The 19480-nt window shown below is 42.3% G+C and overlaps 1 protein-coding gene across 2 annotated transcripts in view; it reads right to left on the bottom strand.

Moving 5' to 3' along the window:
- IQCM (IQ motif containing M) overlaps positions 1 to 19480 on the bottom strand; it is a 1478261-nt gene that overhangs the window by 1441352 nt on the left and 17429 nt on the right. Inside the window, exon 2 of one of the 2 annotated variants that reach the window (XM_069242635.1) lies at positions 11673 to 11734. In XM_069242635.1, the coding sequence (XP_069098736.1) occupies positions 11673 to 11693 (21 nt within the window). In that variant the 5' untranslated portion in view covers positions 11694 to 11734. Of the gene's footprint in view, positions 1 to 11672; positions 11738 to 19480 lie in introns of both variants that reach the window. The other variant, XM_069242634.1, reaches the window with a different exon arrangement.

The following is a 19480-nucleotide window of genomic DNA, read 5'->3' on the forward strand; positions in this document are numbered from 1 at the left end:
CTCGCATTTAGACTGCGCAACCAATTATATATAGAAGAGTTATCAGTCTGTGCTTGCCATCTGACATGCATGTATTTTTTAAACATAAATGAACAAGGGTTTATACACACCCACTTACCCCAACCATGACTTGTGGCCAGGATGGCTCAATACATCAGAATATGTTGCACCAGGATACATATTCTCTGAGGAGCTCCTGAAATTCCACTGTGTGCATTCCCTATTAGAGTCCACCAAGGCTGACAGTCCTTCTCACCTAATCATGCAGGCCACTTCAGTTACCATTACATAGCAACACCAGTAATGATACTATCAGGGTTTTCAGCACATACACTAACCCTGTACTCGTTCTCTAAAGGGCTCTAGCCCATGCATAGCAAAGTGTCCTAATTTGGATTCCAGCTCTCTAGAAATGGGCTACGGGGAACAGGTGAAGAAACAATTTCATAAGAAAATCTTGGGCATCTGGTGCTCCAACCTCGGGGTTCCTCAACAATTTCCCCTCCATCTGACCACCATTGCAATTGGTCCAACAGATAATAAAACTCCAAATTGGAAACAGCAAGTTCACCCTCATCCACTGGATCCACTGGCAATAATACAACTCCAAAGTAGGAACAGCCAGTCCACCTTCATCCACCAACTCTGTGTCATTTCATCTCCACATCAAATCTATGAGCAAGCTATCTAGAGCTTAAAAAGAGCATACCCTGACACCTCTATGAATACTGTAGAAAATAAATATAAATGTAGTGGGAGTAGTACCATTTTTCAAAATGCTATTCTCCCATTTACAGATAAAGGGAGCACTTGCCACAATGTAACGGACTATCGCAGCAAGGTCAAGATGGCCATTACATTCTCCTCCAATAATTTTGTCTCTGTTCGAAAAATGTGCACTTCAGGTATTTGATAGTAGTTACTATTGTATATCATTTCCAACTTCTGGTGGGTAATAATCCTCTATAGGGGCAAGCATTAAGTATGCACTAGATTTACTCCAGTTCACCTCCAATCTAAAATAATCAGCCAAGTTTCTCAAGGGCCTCAAAGGCACCAGTCACATCAGATAATTTGCTACACAAGTATAACAGCATATCGTCTGTGTATAACAATATATAAAAAGGTGTTCCATTGAGTATAAAGCCAAGGGCTCATCTGCTAAGGCAAACATCACTGGGGGCAGCCCAACGGCGTGCCTCTGCCACTTGCACAGACACCTGAGAACACCCCTCTCATTCTGATGCGGGCCACTGAGCTACTCAATTGTGCCCATTCAAAACACCACTACCTAAACCGAGTCTGGCCATATTTACATAAAAGTACTCCTACTCTAGGGAGATGAATGCCTTTTTGATATTTTGGAGAGTGCCAATGCCGTAAGGTGATCCACTATGGGGAATCTAATACCTGTACCAACCATCTAATGCTGAGCATCGTGCTGAATTTAGGGATAAACCCTGATTGGTCAGGGTGGATCAGCCTGCCGATTTTATGTAGCAATCTATTTAGCAGGATTTTACTCAATACTGTATAATCGGGCTAAGCATAGATAGTGGCCTATCAGAGCCCACTTGTACATTATCTTTGCCCTTTTTTTGATAATGAAACAATTATCTCCTTTCTCATTGTTTGCAGAGCACAACACAATTTCCCAGCTTCATCAACATTTCGGTCAGCTTGGGAGCAAGGATATATGCATAAACTGCATAAAACTCTCCAGGCAAACCATTCAATCCAGGTATCTACCTCTGTCTAACTCTTTTATAGCACCGCTGACTTCTTGGGTCGATATATACCCATTCAGGGATTCCATATCCTCAATAGGCAGCCTACATGTCGAGGCACCCATCACATAATCATGTAATATTTGTGCAATGGAAGCATCTCCTGATGCACATAATGTTTCATAATAGGTCTTGAAAGTTGCAATAATTTCAGCCTGAGTGTAGTCCCTTCCCATTACAGATGTTTAATATCAGAGAGCCTCTCTTTTCCAGATAGGCTAACCATGCTAACAGCTTCCCAGCTTTATCCCTTATATCGTGCACTTTGTGGAGACAGAACAAGCGTGCCCTTTAAAGCGTTCTATCAAGAGTAACAACTTTTCTTCTTCAGCTCTCAGTTTACAGCACACACTGGGATCCCTCAGGGCCTTCATCTCAAGCTCATTCCATATTTTATCTTGTTTTTGAATATCCCCCTGAGCTGCACACAGACGCCGGCCACAGTAACTATGCAACTACCCCTGACTGCTATTTTGAATGCCTTCCATTCCACCAGTATCGAGGAGGCTGTCCCTTTATTTTTCAGAGATGTAATTGAGAATTATCTTCCTAAGGGCAGCTTTGAAAGACTGGGTCCACAAGCGCCTCTACATTAAGTCTCCAGGTCGGGATAGACATTCTAGGGGTATCCCAGTTAAAAGACAATATCAGTGGATTATGGTCTGAGTGTGCTTAGCAAGATATTCACCTCTTGTGACCCTTATATGCAATTGACTTCTACACAAAATTGTATCTAATCTGACAAATAGATCATGCAGAATACTCTGCTGCCTGGATTCTTCACTTTTCAAGAGCTAATCACCCTCGATGCAACATCCACTTGTGAAAACCCTTAGATGTTCTGTGAATAATGGATTCAGACAACTAGGGGGGCAACCTATGCATATTAACATCTTCTATACAACTGAAGTCTCCTCCAGCAAGAAACAGGTTCACAATATGGTTGTAATGGGCTGGGCCATGCTGCCAAAGAAGACAATGCTGAATTTGTTGTGTAATACACTGCCCCCCTCCACAATTTTAAAGCAGAGCTTCACATTTTGACTTTGTGAGGTGCATTTCCCAAATGAATGCAATCTGGGTCCCCTGCCTTTTAATGTAGGCCTGTACCTTATACCGCTTGCTTGGGGAATGAACACCTCTTACATTTCATGTGAGCACCTTGATGTTGCTTACTTCTACTGTTCACCTCTAATGGCAATCATCCCGGTGCTCCAATCTGCACCTCCATCCCACCACCTGCCAACCTGTATGCTGATATGAAAGGGTCTCCATCCCTCCAATGACAAGCAACTGCATAGAATATGAACTGTCAACAAGTAGAACAAATCCCCAACTTACCCCCAGGAAAAGTGGAGTAAAAAATGCCCTGTCTAAACTGTGTGTAGAAATTGCATTACCACCATTCCAGCGTGACCCCAAGCTAAAACAGTAGAGAGGAGATATAACAGTCAGTGCTGTGCTGGGACAACTCCAAAAGGAAAGAGAAATAAGACAAGCATTTGCAATACAATAGGTCTCATATTTGCTTGAATTAGAGCTATTGGCGATGTAAATGCATAATTGGGCTTTTCTTGCCACATAAATTGGTCACCCCTGCCGCATAATTTGGTCCTCTCTGCCACATAATTCTAGTGGCCCTGCAAATAACCAAAGCACTACCATATATTTTCTGCAGAAATAAACAACACAGCTGCAGCCCACTTGCCCCTGCCTGTATTCTGGCCCCCAAAACAAGTCGAGACTGTAGCTTTTTATTCTACTGAGGAGATCTGATCAGAGCAATCACTTTTTGCAGAACAACGTAAACTGGACAATCCTTCTGTAATCTCGGATGTTGCAAAGTAATCATAATAATCTCTTGGCATATATGGCATGTTAGAGTATTCAAAGTAATCTCAATCTGTAATGAAATGCAGTAAAGTAACCTTCTTTATTCTCGTGCGGTGATCTCCAAGGAGTAAATTACTTCTGCATTCTAATGCAGAGGAACGTAATATGAGCAATTACTTGCTGTAATCTGAAATGTAGTAAAGTAGTCCCTTGAAAAAATATGATAGACTAAATCATCTGTGATTTAGTACAGGGTTAATGCGAGTAAGTTTCCTTGAACTAATATAGAGCAACAACAACAACCTAAAATGGTGCATAATTAATTCACGTAAACCACAGACAAATCTTTTCTGATCATCTCACCCTGCTATTTTACATTGTAATCTCCACAGTCTGCTCACCATCAATGTCTCACAAGCAAGAGCGCATGCACTAGTGCACGCTAACACAAGCGAGATGTAAAAAAAATACAGATAATGTCATCTAGAGTTCTACTTCAGAATCATGTCTGGCCTTTGCTGAATGTTAAAAGTGAAGAGGTTGCCAGTATTTTTCTCTGGAAAATGTGTCAACCCTATATTACTTTAAGGGCATGACCAATATTTTTATGTTTCAGCTGGTGCAAAAGTTAGGAAAGTCACTTAAAGTCATTATTTTTTTCACCTTATCAATACCTACTTTAAATAGTAAACTTAAGAAGAAATCACTTTAAAATGACTTTCACAACTATCTTAATGATCCCTGACTGCAAATTAATGTAAACAAAGGCAGAAAAGCCATGTTAAAAATGAATAAAGATGATTTTATATTAAGTGTTATTTAAATATCATCCCCATGCCTTCGAAAAAATGTGTGTACAAAGGCGGCTTTACCAAGCAAGATTAACTGAAAAATAGACGGCAGGGAAAATAAACATCAACATCAATTGCGGCTGATAGTCACAATTAACACGGTATCGCTTGTGCTCCGAAGAAACATCTGTTGATAATTAGAATTTTAAGTAAAATCTTTGATACAAAAAATGCAGTGAATCAAACAGGTGGGTAAAAGTGAGAGTATACGTGTGCATTTGACATGGGAAAATATATTTACTTTAAAAAAAAAAATGAAAATAAGCGGGCCTCCACCCTGGACCGCATGCAGGCACACTCGGCTTGACAAAGAGCAAATGTGACCAAGAAAATTGCCTGATTTACAGCCTTGCTTACAGCGAAACTAAGCTGAGAGCAAGAATGCTCTGCAAATGAATACTGAAGCTTCAGTGAACACGAGTAGGAAATAAAGAAAACAAAAAAGCCCCCTAAAGAAAAGGTAAACAGGACAAAGCGTAATTATACAGTAGGTGGTCCCAGGAAAAAAAGGCATGGCTGACCACTAGCAAAGAAGGATTTTTAAATGACACTGAAACTAGCAAATGAAATGGCTATAAGCCCCAAGTAACTATACTAAAAGTATATAAGAGGCCATGCGCTTATGCTCAACCTAAAAAGGAACGGAGGCAAACCATCACCCACCCAGCACCCTGCCCAGCCAACTATCACTGGCTGTGTAGATTAGAGCATAGTGAAGTCCTGGCACGAGCAGCCTTCTCTTTACTGCTGTGATTGAGACTCTTGCCTTTCTACCTATACTTTATAATCTGGTAATATTGACACTTTCATATTTTCAATAACAAAGAGTCCTTGTGTGCCTGCTTCCTGCAGGATAAAGTTGCAATCCCTGCAGTGCAATAGACCTTGGAGGTCTCAACAGAAACCTGTGCACCCAAACAAGTGCATAGAATTTGGAGGAGTCCTCAGGGGCAACTGCATCCTGTATCTAGTCATGGAATTGGAGGTCCAACACAGAGGTTAATTTGTAAATAAAAACATGCTGGTGCTCAAAGCCCTCCTCTTTAACACGGGGCTGCTGCAATTAAATGTGCGAACATGGAATACAGAGGCAGCGTAATCCTGAAGCCATCTCGGGTCCTCTTCAATCCATTTAAAGCCACTCCTTGCCCGTTCAGCTCACTCTTGCAGCTTTCTGCTTTCTCCCCTTCTAATGCTTTTCGATTTTCTCTTCCTCCGTCCTTCCCATATGTGTCTTTTGCTCGTAGTAAATGCTTGAGGCAGGAAAATAAGTGTCGGCCCTCCAAAATAAGTGCCGGTGCTCAGCACCAGAAACAACAAACACACATTGAGCACTGGTCCACCAGTACATTGCGCTGAACTCCAACACTTGTACCCTCTAGGTTGCTGCAATAAATCTTTTGTTAAGATCCTCAGAAGCAGTAACCAGTATACGCCTAGAACACATTCTTTTGGACATCCTGCAGCAATTCCAAATCAACTGACAGGATCTGTATTATTTTCCAGAAATTTTCTAGTGGCTCCAGTGGCTGTCAGGATAACGTTTAGCTTGTACCCTGTGGCAGGCGCTTGGGCGGAGCTCACAGTCCTGGTGCCGCTAGGGGTCTTTCCTGTTTGAACTGGGGCCTTGCCCATTGTCTCATCCTTGTGCCTTTGGTTCCTGTTCATCTCTGCTAGTGCAGTGGTCTGGCGATCCCGCTATCCCTGCCCAGGAATCTCCTGAATCAATGTTATATGTCTCTACTTGAATTCACAGTGAGGGTCTCCACACTGGCGCCAGCCAACAACATGACCAGTCCTTGGTTTCCTGTTTCACTCTGCTGTAAAGCATGCCAGTATGCTATACTCACCAATTGCCTCCCCCCCACATTACGATCCACACCTCATTCCAAGTTTTAGCCCTGTGGCACTCTCTTTGGCCTCCGATTGGCCGCCATAGGCTTCGCGGCAACTCTCCTCTCAGTGGCTCCCAACACTCAACAGCAAGGGGGCGATCATCCATGCAGGCCGTACCATCAAGAAAACAGTCAATCAGATTTGATGGCACCACTGTAGCACTACGGGTGTATATCACAGGTTGGGAAGGTATATTAAATGGCCCTAGCCTCCACAGCCATTTCACCATACAGGGCCCGAAGGAATCAAACCATGCCGGGGCCCCAAGTGGGCCTTTGCCTCCTTTGTTTTCACTGTGTGGCTCTTCCACTGGGGAAACGAAGCGAGATGCACAAGCCCCTAGGCAACCAGTGGGCCCTGCTGTTCAGGCCAGGCCACACCCACCACTTATGGCACCATCCTTTCACGTCTTGTCGCAGCTACCATCTTGATTATCTTCACACTGCCCGCATGGCGGTGCAACAGTGAGAATCACCAACATCTCTGCCTGCTCCACTTCTGGGTCCATTCACAATGACCCTCCCCCATAGTGCTCATTCCCAAGACATTCTCTCAGTTGACAGTTGGAGGGTGTCCCTGCTCTGTATGCTGCGGTCAAAGTCTGTAGTGTCATGTCAGGGTCCGCCCTCTCAGAAATTACTGTGACAGGTGCATCATCAGCATGTGCAGCGTCAGCATGCAGTGTCAAGGTAAGCTTGGTCAATGAATGAGCAGTGTCAGTGGCAAGAATGTAATTGTGCAGTTTTTGGCTGTACAGTGTCTGCAAATGCACTGGCAGTGTGTGCCCTGTCATCTTGTGCTCTGTGCCAGCATTACCAGGGTATTTATTTTTAGGGTGGGCAGTATTAGGATGCTGGGCCCTGATGAGCGGTGTCAGTGTACGCAGTCAGGGTGTGCAATATCGTGGTATGCAGCTTTAGAGTGGACTGTGCCACTGTTTGTAGTGTCAGCGCATGTAACCTAAGAATTGGTTATGCCAGAAAGTGCATTGTCAGTCTGCAGTGTGTGGGTCTGCTGTTCCAGGTGTGTCCAAGCAGGCCACGTTACCACTGGCACTTTCAGTAGATAGTGTCAGAGTACAGAGCCAGTGTGTGCAATGTAAGCGAACAGTGTCAATGTGTGAAGTGTCAGAATGTGTAGTGTCTGAGTGGGCAGCATCAGGTTTGGCAGTACCAGTCTGAAATGTCAACGTCTGCCATCTCAGTAAGCATTCAGGATGTGCAGTGTCACTGTCTTAGTGGGCAGTGTTGTGACTGGTCAGTGCAGGTGCCTCCTATGTCCATGTCTGCAGTATTATTGTTTGTAAGTCCCAAGGTCTACAGTGTCAGTGGTAGGGTTATGGTGCAACATGCCAGCATATACAAAATCTTAATGCAGTGCAGCGGTGGGCAGGATCAAGATGGGCAATGTCTCCAGGGGCAGGCTTTGAACTGTCACAGGAGTACGATTTGAACTGTCAGGTGTGCAGTGTTAGAGTGGAAAGAGCAAAAACAGTTAGTACAGGCAGCATCTATTTGCACAGTGTCAGCACATGATGGCCACGGACAGGAGCTGCAGTGTTACTTGTATGTGTTGTGCTTGTGTAGCAGTGGGTGTGTGTCAGTGTTTGAATGTATCAGAGCATAGTCGTATTTGTGTGTTCACCTGTGTGTGCACAGATCTAGTGGCATTTTCAATTTTATTTTTCCAGCAATAAAAGCATGTTTATTCCTGCATATAATTATTCAATGAGTTGCATTTTATTGCATAAGGCTTTAGCTCCCAGGGGCTTCAAGCAGGACAATGGTAACTTTTTAGAAGTCATTTTTTCATCTCTTTATTATGACTTTGCCAGTGAATTGGGCTTCTAATAGATTTTTTGTAATCTGCGGCTTTTATGTAATCTTGTATGCTGAAAACGCACAGATAGTAGTGACTGTCTTGTGTAATGTCGAAAAGGTGGCCAAACAGTTCAATAATTGCATGGTGCAAATTGTCTGTTGGACGAAAAATAACTGTCTTGAGTTAAATTCAGATAAGACCTAGATACTTCTATTTGATAACAACACCTTCTTTTGAAATACCTCCTAGTGGCTTCAAAAACTCGGCAACTTCCCTCCTCAGTGCAAAAAGCTAAAAATGTCGGAGTCCTCATTGACAGTAAGCTTTGTTTCTATCACCAAATTAATCAGGTCACATCATCCCGTTTCCATCTGAACTTTAAAAAAGATCTATCCTTTTCTCCCGTCAGGTCTCCAGAAAACAGTTATTGTTGCACTAGCCATCTCAAGGACTGACTACTACAAACCTCTTTACAATGGCATTCAGTAACGCCTACTGAAGAAACTCCAGACCATTCAAAATGTGGCGACTCATGTTTACATGAAAATCCCGAAATTCGTCCGGTCTCGCATACCATCATCAACCTTTATTGGCTTCCAGTCCGCAAGCAGGTTAAGTTCAAAGCTGTTTGCTTCCTTCCCAAGGCACTTCACAAGGGTGGTCCCGACCATTTTCAAAATATTTTTCACTGGTACTTCCCCAATCGCAACCTTCAGTCCAGTTCAACCAAAATCAGTGGCGGCCGGCAGCTTTAGGAGGGAGGGGGGCGGGCAGGAAGCACAGATACACACACTCATTCTTACACGCACGCACATCCATTAACAACACTCATAACATTCAAACATGCACGCAGACACCAAACATTCATTTTAAAACATCACACACACTCATTCTTTCATACACGTACGCACATTCATTAACACCCATAACACTCAAACATGCACGCAGACACCAAACATTAATTTTAAAACATCACACACTCTCATTCTTTCACACGCACACATGCATGCATGCACATCCCTTAACAACACTCATAACATTCAAACATGCACGCACTCACCAAACATTCATTTTCAAACATCACACACACTTACCTTCAGCCTCGAGGTCCCAGGAGGGTTGGGACTGCTGCCTTCCCTCAGCAGTCCCAGCCTCTTCACAGAGTGGGATGGGGTCAGTGAGACCAGTGAACTCACCCCACTCTGTGACGAGGTGTCACTGATTAACACTCGTCCTGGGCGCTTCAGGGCTTAAACCTGAAGCGCTCATGGCCAAGTCAATGGGTGACGATTTCCTCATCACCCGGGGGAGGGCCTCGAGGCACCTTTGCTGAGCCGAGGAGGTCACACCCACAGGAGCTGTGACCTCCTCAGCCCAGCAAAGTTCAGCTCAGGCAGCCAGGAGTCTGCGCAGATCGTGCATGTCTGCTCCTGGCTGCCTGAGCTGAAAATGAAGAGTGTCTGTCAGGTGGGGGGGTGTGCCCCCTCCGCCCTAAAGGACGGGCCGCGCCTGGTCAAAATGGTGCTACCCCCAGAATCAACCAGGCTCAATGAGGCGGTAGAAGCTTTTCCTACTCTGCCTGTGAACTGTGGAACTCACTTGCCCTTTCAAATGAGAGCTCAGTCCCATCTGCCACAATTCAGGAAACAGCTAAAAATCAGGCTCTTCTCGTCCTTTCTTGTCACATGGGTTTCCGGTTTGATGGCTCTTTTTTAGAGGTTAGTGCCAAGATGCCTGCGGGCATTTGTGTGCTCTACAAGCCTTTTACTCACTTATATGTTTCAAAAACTTCAAAAAATTAAACCTACACCTGTTTCTTAGGTAGAAATAAACTTTATTAAATGTAATATTGTATTGCAATGCTTTCCTATAGAGCAGTCAACCCTGCTACAGTGACAGGCTTTTTGCACTGTAAGAAAATATCTAACATTACGTTTTTGCAAGGATAAATCTAACATTACATTTCTGCAGGTCCTACCTCTACATAGCATGCACTCTGCCTTATGGGCAGTAAGGCCAAGTTAGGGGTGACTTATAAATAATAAAAAAGTAGGCTTAGGCCTGGGAAAAGAGAAATGTTGACTTGCAGTTCAAACCTGTAAAGTCAGGCTTCAGATAAAAGGTCTGCAGTCATGTTTACGTTGTCACTGTAGTGGATGGCATAGTGGGTGCTGTAGTCCACGTGTGATGATTAGCTACAGACCCTCAGTACACCTTGGTACTATATCACAAGAACGTATAGGTAAGATAAATAAGTCAATCCAGGGTATACCAATTTTACCATGTTAAATGGAGGAGCATAAGCACATTATCACTGGTTGGTAGGTGTAAAGTGCACAGAGTTCTATAGTTAACAAAAACAGGGTTGAGCATAAAAGCAAACAAATCTGGGGGGACCCTGCAGAAAGGGCAATTTCCCAACACCGCCAAACATGTTTTTCCATAGCCAGAAGCAACAGTCCTCCGCAGTGGCGACAGAACAAAGACAGCTACCAGTAGGGCTGGATGGGAAGAAATGTCCAGTCCTGCAGAGGGTGAGGCAGAGGAACAAAGGACAATGTGGACAAAGAAGTGGGGAACTGTGAGACACTGTGATGAAGGCATGCAGCTGAACAAGGCCATGATATCTGAGAAATATGATATATGAAAAACGTGCAAAAATTGTGGCCATTTTAAGGTGAGAACCATAGTATTGTTTTTACAGGGATTACGCTGTTGCTACAAACATGCTGCAGTGAATAAAAACATTAAAGAGGGATGAAAACTGACACAACTAAAATAAGAAACAAACATTCCCTTCAAGTGTTATGTTTCATATGTGTTGTATTTTTAGGTTGTTTTTTTTAACACCAAAACACTGCCTTGCAAAAAACATCGCAGTGTCTTTATTGTTTTATTTAGGTAAAATGTCAAGTAAATATTTGGTTACCACTTGAAATATGTTCCTTTTATTGTGGGAAGTATTGTTTCTTAGCTAGCCTTTGCTTCAGCAAACATTTCATGTCACATGGAAAAAGCAATGCACCTCTTGCGCTGCAATGGAAGCACTTCCTAAATAGTGGAATATCCCTAATAGAATGATGGTGAGGAAGAAATACACCTGTGTATTGGTCCAAGATGTGGCTGATAGTGTCTCTAAGCAATGGAAAAAAGGGGGCTTGCTCAGACAACCAATGGCTAAGGGTGCACACCTCTATATGAATATTTTTCCAAGCCGTCTAAAAACAACTAAAGCTGTCAAGCAAATGTAAAAAGAAAAGTAACAAGGGAGGGTCGGGAGAAGGAGGAAGAAGGTGGCAAAAGTAATACAACATTAGGTAAAAAAAATTAAAAATATAAATATTTTGCACCATATATGTCCACCTATCAATTACTTTACATGGAACATTAAAGAGGTGTGTATCATCCCTCCACTGTAAATGGTAGTTGTGCTCCCTAAATCAGATACTGTAGGTCAGGTAAACAACAATGTATATTTTATTACCTTCGTTATCTTCCATGCCATCGCGCCTGTACTTCAAGCAGAAAGGACATACATCTCCCCCACTGCTTTTGAGATAAATAAGATACAGATCAGTTATTGTAGTTGACAATTGCAAAGAGTATTAAATACACATTAAACATGTATAGTATTAAGTATACGTCATTTAGAAGTACTGGTTCATAAAGTTTCCTCAACTTTTCTTGGCATCAATCCTATCAATACACGTTACAACATAAAAACAAGCATTGGCAATCCCAATCGGTCTGGCTTTAATGGACTGTTGTATGGTAATGTGAAAAATAATAGTAAGCAGCATGGTAAAAGATATGTATTTGTGTGGAAGCAAAGAATTGTGGATAATATTCCTTGTGCAGAGCAATATAAGCAACAAATCTCTATCAAGCTTCAAAGACCTCCCTTCATCAATCTAATGCATATGTGTATTTCAGAATTTTGGGTTGTTTGGGGTTTGCGGATTAGTTTATTGGTGCAACTTATGTATATTTGACCCTTCAGTTCTTAATTGCCAGCCACAAGGTTGTGATTATATGCAGGAATCGAATGGATGCTTGTCTTTAATTTGTGCATATGTGGCAAAATATGTTTTACTTATGTAGTAGATATTATGGTCCATGAACATAGTTTCATTGAGAATCAGTCCTAGGTTTTTATCTCTTGTAGACTTTTTGACAGACTGAAGAAAATGGGGAGCGTAGATAATCAGCTCCAAATTCTTCAGTTTAGTATTAAACACAAATATATTACACATGGCTTTGAAGCATTCAGCTGTGACCAGCTACCATGCATTCAATCAATCGATCTATCAAAAAGCATTTGTAAAGTGTGCAGCTGCTTTGACCGAAGCAACCCAGCGCTCAAAGTGAAAAGACTGATACAACATACAGACACCTGATGAACTGATGTGAGTCAAACAGCCAGGTTTCCAAATCTCTTTTAAAGATGACAACTCACTGAACCTAGCGGAGATTAATCAACAGGGCATTCTATAGCGTGGCCGTAAGTACCAAAAAGAGTTATCTCCACGTCGGGTCTTAGAGAATTTAGGAATGTGCATCATGTGGAGGTTATTTGACCTCAGCACTCTCTGTTGTTTGTACAGAACCAATCTATTTCTTAGAGAGAGGGTGGCCCTTACCTGTGGGTGCGCTAAAAGACAATGTGAGGGCTTTCAATTTAATCAATTTAATACGCCTCACAAATGGAAGCAGTGTAGCTGTGTAGGGCATTTAAGATTCTATTTGCTGTAGGCATCTGAAGAGGTCACTATATTGCTGAGGGGAACCATTTAAACTGTCAATGATTTGTGGGGTGGATTTGTGGGTGGGAATAAAATGTACATTTTTATTATTTTTGGTGAGCTAGTAGTGATATAACATTTATATGGAAGAAGCTGTGGGGAACCTTTGATCCTTGAGCTGTTTCATAGTAAATCTACAAAAAAGCTTGGAAAAAGCCCAAGACAGATCCAGAACAAGGAGCAAGGACACCCAACTCAGTTTTGTCAATTAACTTTAAGATTGACTCTAGACTTGAAATCAAAGTAGATTGGGTCACTTTACCAAATGTGGTACATCAGTTGAGAAGGACCAGAATGGCTAAGTGTCTCTCAAGTATGGATTCATGAACAGTATCAACCACATATATAAGTATTTTCTTTGTCCTGTTGTGCAGTCAGAATGTTAGCTGACACAAGTCACAACACATTTGCAGTACTCCTATGTGTTTGGGGCTGTTTTGAAAATCTTTTCTAGGAAGTTACTGTGGATACTGAGAAAGTCTGTTAAGCACCCTTCTTAATTGCCTGAAGAAAGGACAACTCTTCCCAGCAGCCATGGTGCCATCCAGCACAGAATTATATGACATGTGTCATGTTTCGCCTTAAGGGGATGCATGTAAGGAGGAAAAGTCCACAAAGGTTACAAAATACCTTCCTTGGCAATATCGTGGTCCCTGATTGGAGATGAAGATAAATACTGAAGTGATCAATGGGACACAAAACTCCCCATGACATTACAGAGGAGAAAAGAGCCAAGCAGTAGAAACACCAGCTGCTACAAGGAAACAACAGAAATACAAATAGTAGCAAAGGGGTGAAAAATGCATCAGACATTGGTGAATTAATTTTTTCCAACACATCTTCTTCTAATGATAGCCTCATTTATATATGGCTCAAACAGGAACTGAGAACACTGGAAAAGACTCACCTAAATCTTGGATTGGAAAGCCTAGATATCATCCCATGGACAGATCACCATTTTGAAAAGGGTTGTATACAAGATTTGCCCATGCCCCTTCCCTGGAATTCATAGAATTCATTGATATACATAGAAGAAGCCTACATTTGACACCCATACCAATCAGAATTTTGCAGTCCCACCATTGCCCTTTATGCTCCAAGCTCCGATCGGCTTGCGAAATACCTCTTCAGATGACTGTGAGCATGCAGATACCAAAAAACAATCCAGGTGGCACTGACAACCAACAATTATGTCTAACAGTGAGTTGTTAGGCAGTAGTTGGCACACTTTTTCTGGTAAATGCATGAAGCCTCTGGTAAGCTCTTGGCACTGCTCTCGGCACAGATATTGATACAAATGTAACAAAATGCCACCCTCCTAAAGCTCAAGGTGTATAAGGGCGCTTTTAAAAGAAATTGTGAGCTAATAAAAAAGCATGAACTGAAGATGCATCGTCCCAAGTACGCTCAATAGGAGGATCATTTTTACATGGGATCTGAAACTGAAACCAAGCTCAGATCGTCTCAGATTCACAAATCTTCTGAACCTCATCTTCTGTCTGTTTTTGCACCACAATTTACAGCAGTTCAGACAGAAGGTGCTCATGAGGACAGGGAACACATAGCTTCAGCTGAGTTTAATGAAAGGCAGAATGAATCTTTAAAGTGTGAGACAACTCAAATCAAGAGGCAACAGGACTGATCTGATGAGTAGTTACACAAGGACCATTACATTGTGGTTGAAATTGAACTGGCACTGCACGTTCAGGAAGAAAATGAGAAGACAGACAGACTTTTTCTCCAAGAAAGAGAACAAGAAATTGATCTTGATTTGTTTTACTTCAGAACAGTGTAAGTATTCAGAGAAAAGTTGTCTATGTTCATGTAATTGATTCAAATAATCTGTAGTAGCTGGAACCAAAAGATCAACACGAGGATAAAATGGAAAAACTATTAGAAGAAATCTCTGCATAAGAAAGGTTCAACTGGTATGGCAAAACAATATTCCCTATGAGGAAATAGTGACAAAACCTTTAGGCTCAGCATAAACAGGTAAAAAAAGAATGGTAATAGAGTGACACTGAAGACATTTTGCCCTGTAACAAATTAGAAGCAAAACCTTTATCTTACCATTCAGTGACTTTTAGACCTGTCAGTGTTAGGGTGGGCTTCCCCAAACTTTTTGTTTATCTCTCCTGTTTGTTGAAATTTGATTTTATTGGCTTTAGGACTTTGTACACTTAACCACTGCTATGTAAAACATGGTACAATTGGCCTACACCTGACTGGCACATTTAATGTACCTATCGGTCCCTAGTAGGCACATCTATCATACCTATAGGTCCCTAGTAAAGTGGAACAATGTATACCCAGGGCCTGTAAATTGAATGCTCCCAGTAGGCCTGCAGCATTTATTGTGGCACCCATGTAACAATGCCTCAGGCCTGCCATTGAATGCAGTTTTAAACTGCCAATGCGACCCTGCAAAATAACCCTTTGCCAGGCCTAAACCATATGCATCACCCCTAAGGAATGTCTCAACAGCCCATAAGGCAAGATGCATTGTAGTTAAACAGTTGTACTTTAAAGTTTTACATGTTCTGTGAGGTCTACCTCTCCCATATAATAACATTGGGTTACCTTATTACAGTTAATAGGTCATAACTTGTGTTTGAGAAGAGATAGAACTGCCATATTTAGTCTCTAAAGAATTGTAATTTAAAATCCTCTTTAATGGTAAAGTTGAATTTTAAATCATAATTCAGAAAACTTCACTTTTAGAAAGTTGGAATTTTCTTATCCTAACCATTTGATGCCTGCAGCTTGTGTCCTGGGTCACATGACTGTGATTAGAGTAACAGTTGGGCTTTGTGTACTCCTCCCAGTCAGAGTGGGACAAAAGGGGACTGGATGTTGGCAGGATGGGCCATCTGGGAAAGAAACTGTAGAAGATTCTTCTACTTCAAAGCTGGCAGGGGTAAAAAAAATAGGGCTCTTAGACCCACTCTTCAGTTCACTCCTGCACCTGTAGAAGACACTCAGAAGACCTGCCCTGCACTTCAGAGGATTGTCTTTTTCTTTAAAGCCTGCTTTGTGCTTTTGAAGGACTGTTCTGCTGCTCGAAGCCTGCCTCCAAGAGCTAGTTGGCTGGCCTCCTGTTCTGACCTACAGGGACACAAAACGTTCCAACAACCCTGCATCTGAACCCTAGCTAAAGAGAGTCCTGCCCTCTAATGTTGCCCACCCGGTCTGAAATGCTTGGAAGTGTGGAGATAACCTAAAACCAAAATTTGGAACTTTTTCAGCCACCAAGGGCTCTGTGAAGCGAGAGGAGACTAGGACCTATTTGCTTGCCAATCAGCCAAAGGTGCATTGCCGGTTGGCCTGACTTTGAAGTAGCTCCTGCTATGATCACCTCTGTAACAGCAAATTCTGTTAGGGACAAAGTCCAAACGTAGAAGTCTTCACTGCAACTTTGTCCAGCAGCTCTACAGACCACACCTCCTCAGACAGCACCTGCTGCCTTGCCCCACTGAATTTTACCTTCTCAGACATTTTTTTCTCAAAATGTATTCTAAGTCTGAAAGTAAGCCAATTCCGGGCCCAATCCACCTTGTGTATCTGAACCACACTCCATTGTGGTCAGTCATAACTTTTGACCTTACCATGGTCTTGCGTGACTAGTGACTTAATTACGAGGCTGGCAGTCTTAAGGCCACTAGCCTCATGGTGGCAATCAGGACAGCCGCTGCTGTGGTGGTCTGACTGCCACATTAAGACTCAGGCAGTCAGACCGCCAGGGTCACGCCACACCAGGATCGTTAATCCTGATGGGTTGATGGCGGGTGGAGGTTGCAATCTGCACATTACGAACTGGTTCTTTCTCGGCCGGACTCCACCACCATGAAAAGGCTGGTGGAGAACAGGTGCAGGGGGCAACAGGGGCCCATGCTCTCCCCAGGCACTTGGCATGGGAAGTGGAGGAGTCCCCCTGCCAAGCACCCTCGCAATGTTTACTTTCTGCTGTGCAGACAGTAAGCATTGTGAAGGTGCTGGTGCACCCTGTGCACTGCAGCATTGCTGCCGGCTCGATTATAAGCCAGAGACAATGCTGCCGCCTGTTTCCTGCTATTCTGACCTGCTAGCTGAAAACACCTAATAGGTCCGGAGGGGTGGTCGAGATCACGGCGACACCCCCCTGTCGGGAGTTTGGCGCACAGGCTATCCCATCTGCCAAACTCAAAATCTGGCCCTAGATGTCTGCTTTTGGTGCTTTGATCTTTCAGGTGCTAGGTTTTTCTAAAAACCTTAAAAATTCATAACTCAGTTTCTACTGATCAGATTTTTGTCACTTTGGTATCAAATAATTTATTAGATTTTACTCAATTGTTCTAAGGTGGCATGGGATTTCTCTTGTGTTGCTTTTTTTAAAATTAATGTTTAAGTGTTGCATAAATACTTTACACATTGCCTCTAAGTTAAGACTGGCTGCTTTAGTGGTAAGCTACTGGAGGCTTAAAGCAGGGTAATTTAATGACTTTTGTCGTTCACCTCACATGAATTGTGGTTATTCACCCCCTCAATCAAAAAAAAATCTATTTCTAACAGTGATCAATTACTTCTAGAAGCATTAAAGCATGATTACAATAAAACTGTGAAAGCAAATATATTGATGAAATACAGCAATCATCATACAAATTATTCCACTTCAACTAAGAAATAAAAAAAATTACTGCATAATTAGGGGAGGCAATGCTGCCAAAAGATAGCGCTTCTGAATGACTGTCAAATGTGATTTGCCATGCACAATAGGCCTCTTGTATCTACCCTAATGAGGGGCCATCAACAGTTCTAATCACTTCTGGAGTTTTCCTAACTCTCTTAGGAATTTTATTTTACACAGCCCAGTCCTGATCAATCAACATCCCACATAGCACCACTATCCAACAATGCAGAGGTATTAACAACCTTTATTTCTTCTGTTCTCATAACAATTGAAAGAAGGAATAAAGGGTGATTTGAATTTTTCATAAAAGATCCAATATAAGGAAGCCAACACACTCCTGTCTTCTTCTCAGGAAATGACTGGCTTCTTTGAAAAGTCCTCAGATATCGATAGGCACAGGCCTCAGTCACTGATACACCATCATCACAAAATAGAAACAGCCTAGCTTAAAAGCTGCACTGCTTTTTACTTTCAGTAAAGGGGCCACTCAAAGCTTCCACATGCACAGACTTGGCTTGAGACAATGAGCCCATTGAAACCTCTGCTCAACCACATGAAGACACTCTAAAAACTTAGACTAACTTCCTTTCGAGTTCCTTCTTTATCTTTGTCACTGTTGTAGTCTATGTTCATTCAACAGCACTAAACCATTAAGATCAACAAGTGAAGTAGAAATGTGAATTGATCGATTTGTCCTTAATTTACTTTTGATAAATCATGTTAAGAGACAATAGAGTTGTTTCAAGCCAGGTAGTTTGGCTGCAGTTTTACAAAAACAAATCATGTTAGCCAATATTACACCTTGTTGAATATCACATAATGCTTCCTCAGCAGACTACTCCATATCAGAATATTCAATAATTTCTTCAAAGCTAATTAGAAGCTATGATCAGGATGCTGTCCAGACCAATGCTGATCCATTAATGGGATCCATTCAGGCAAAGTGCACTATAAGAGAACCAAAAACGTCTCTTGAAGTTGCTGGATCCCAAGGAAATGCAGGGAACTTGAAAGGAGGTGTGTAGGCCATGACACCAAGGTCTAATTTAGCTCAGACCTTTCAAGGAACCACTGTTGGAACTCTTGTTTGAATTTCTGGTGTTGCAATCTGTCAGGAACTGGCTACTGAGGTCTGTTGAGTCCACTTCTTGATTTTACAATTAAATGGGATACTGCTCCAAGTAGCCATTGTGCCACCCTGCAGAGAAAGGCATACATGAAAGGTGCCAAGTGTCTCCTAACAGAGTCCGAGTTAGGAGGAAAAAAGATAGGGGAGAAACTCTCCTTAGCAAGCCTGTAGCTCTTGATTAAAGATGATATGAAAGTGATCAACCAAGCACCAAATGCCCCCTGACATCGGGGAGGAGAACAGAAATATCCAGAAGTAGAATCAAGTAGAAACCCTAGCTGTTGAAAGCAAAATTCAGGAATGAAATAATAGCAAAGTGGTGAAGAACACAATGGAAATCTCAAGGTGTAAAAGTGCTGCAACTCATTTTCTCTCATGATTGTCTCCTTTATATATGTTTCCAACAAGAAAAAACACTACTGCATTTTGGACTGCAAACCCTAGATAACATTGTATGGACAGACCGCCATCTTGGAAAGGGGCACTTATAGAGTTTGTCCATACTCCTTTCCTGGAATTCATGATGTTTGTTTTATAAATGAAGAAGAAGTCCATTGCTGAATTCTATAGCCCAGCCACCGCCATTTATGTTTTTCCCTCCAAGCAGTTCATGAAACACTTCTTCGGGTGGCTGCAACAGCACAGATGCTACAACAATCCAGGTGGGTGACATCCAGTTAACTGCTCATGGCAGT

The sequence above is a fragment of the Pleurodeles waltl genome, chromosome 1_2, assembly GCF_031143425.1.
Source record: "Pleurodeles waltl isolate 20211129_DDA chromosome 1_2, aPleWal1.hap1.20221129, whole genome shotgun sequence".
Classification (NCBI taxonomy): domain Eukaryota; kingdom Metazoa; phylum Chordata; class Amphibia; order Caudata; family Salamandridae; genus Pleurodeles; species Pleurodeles waltl.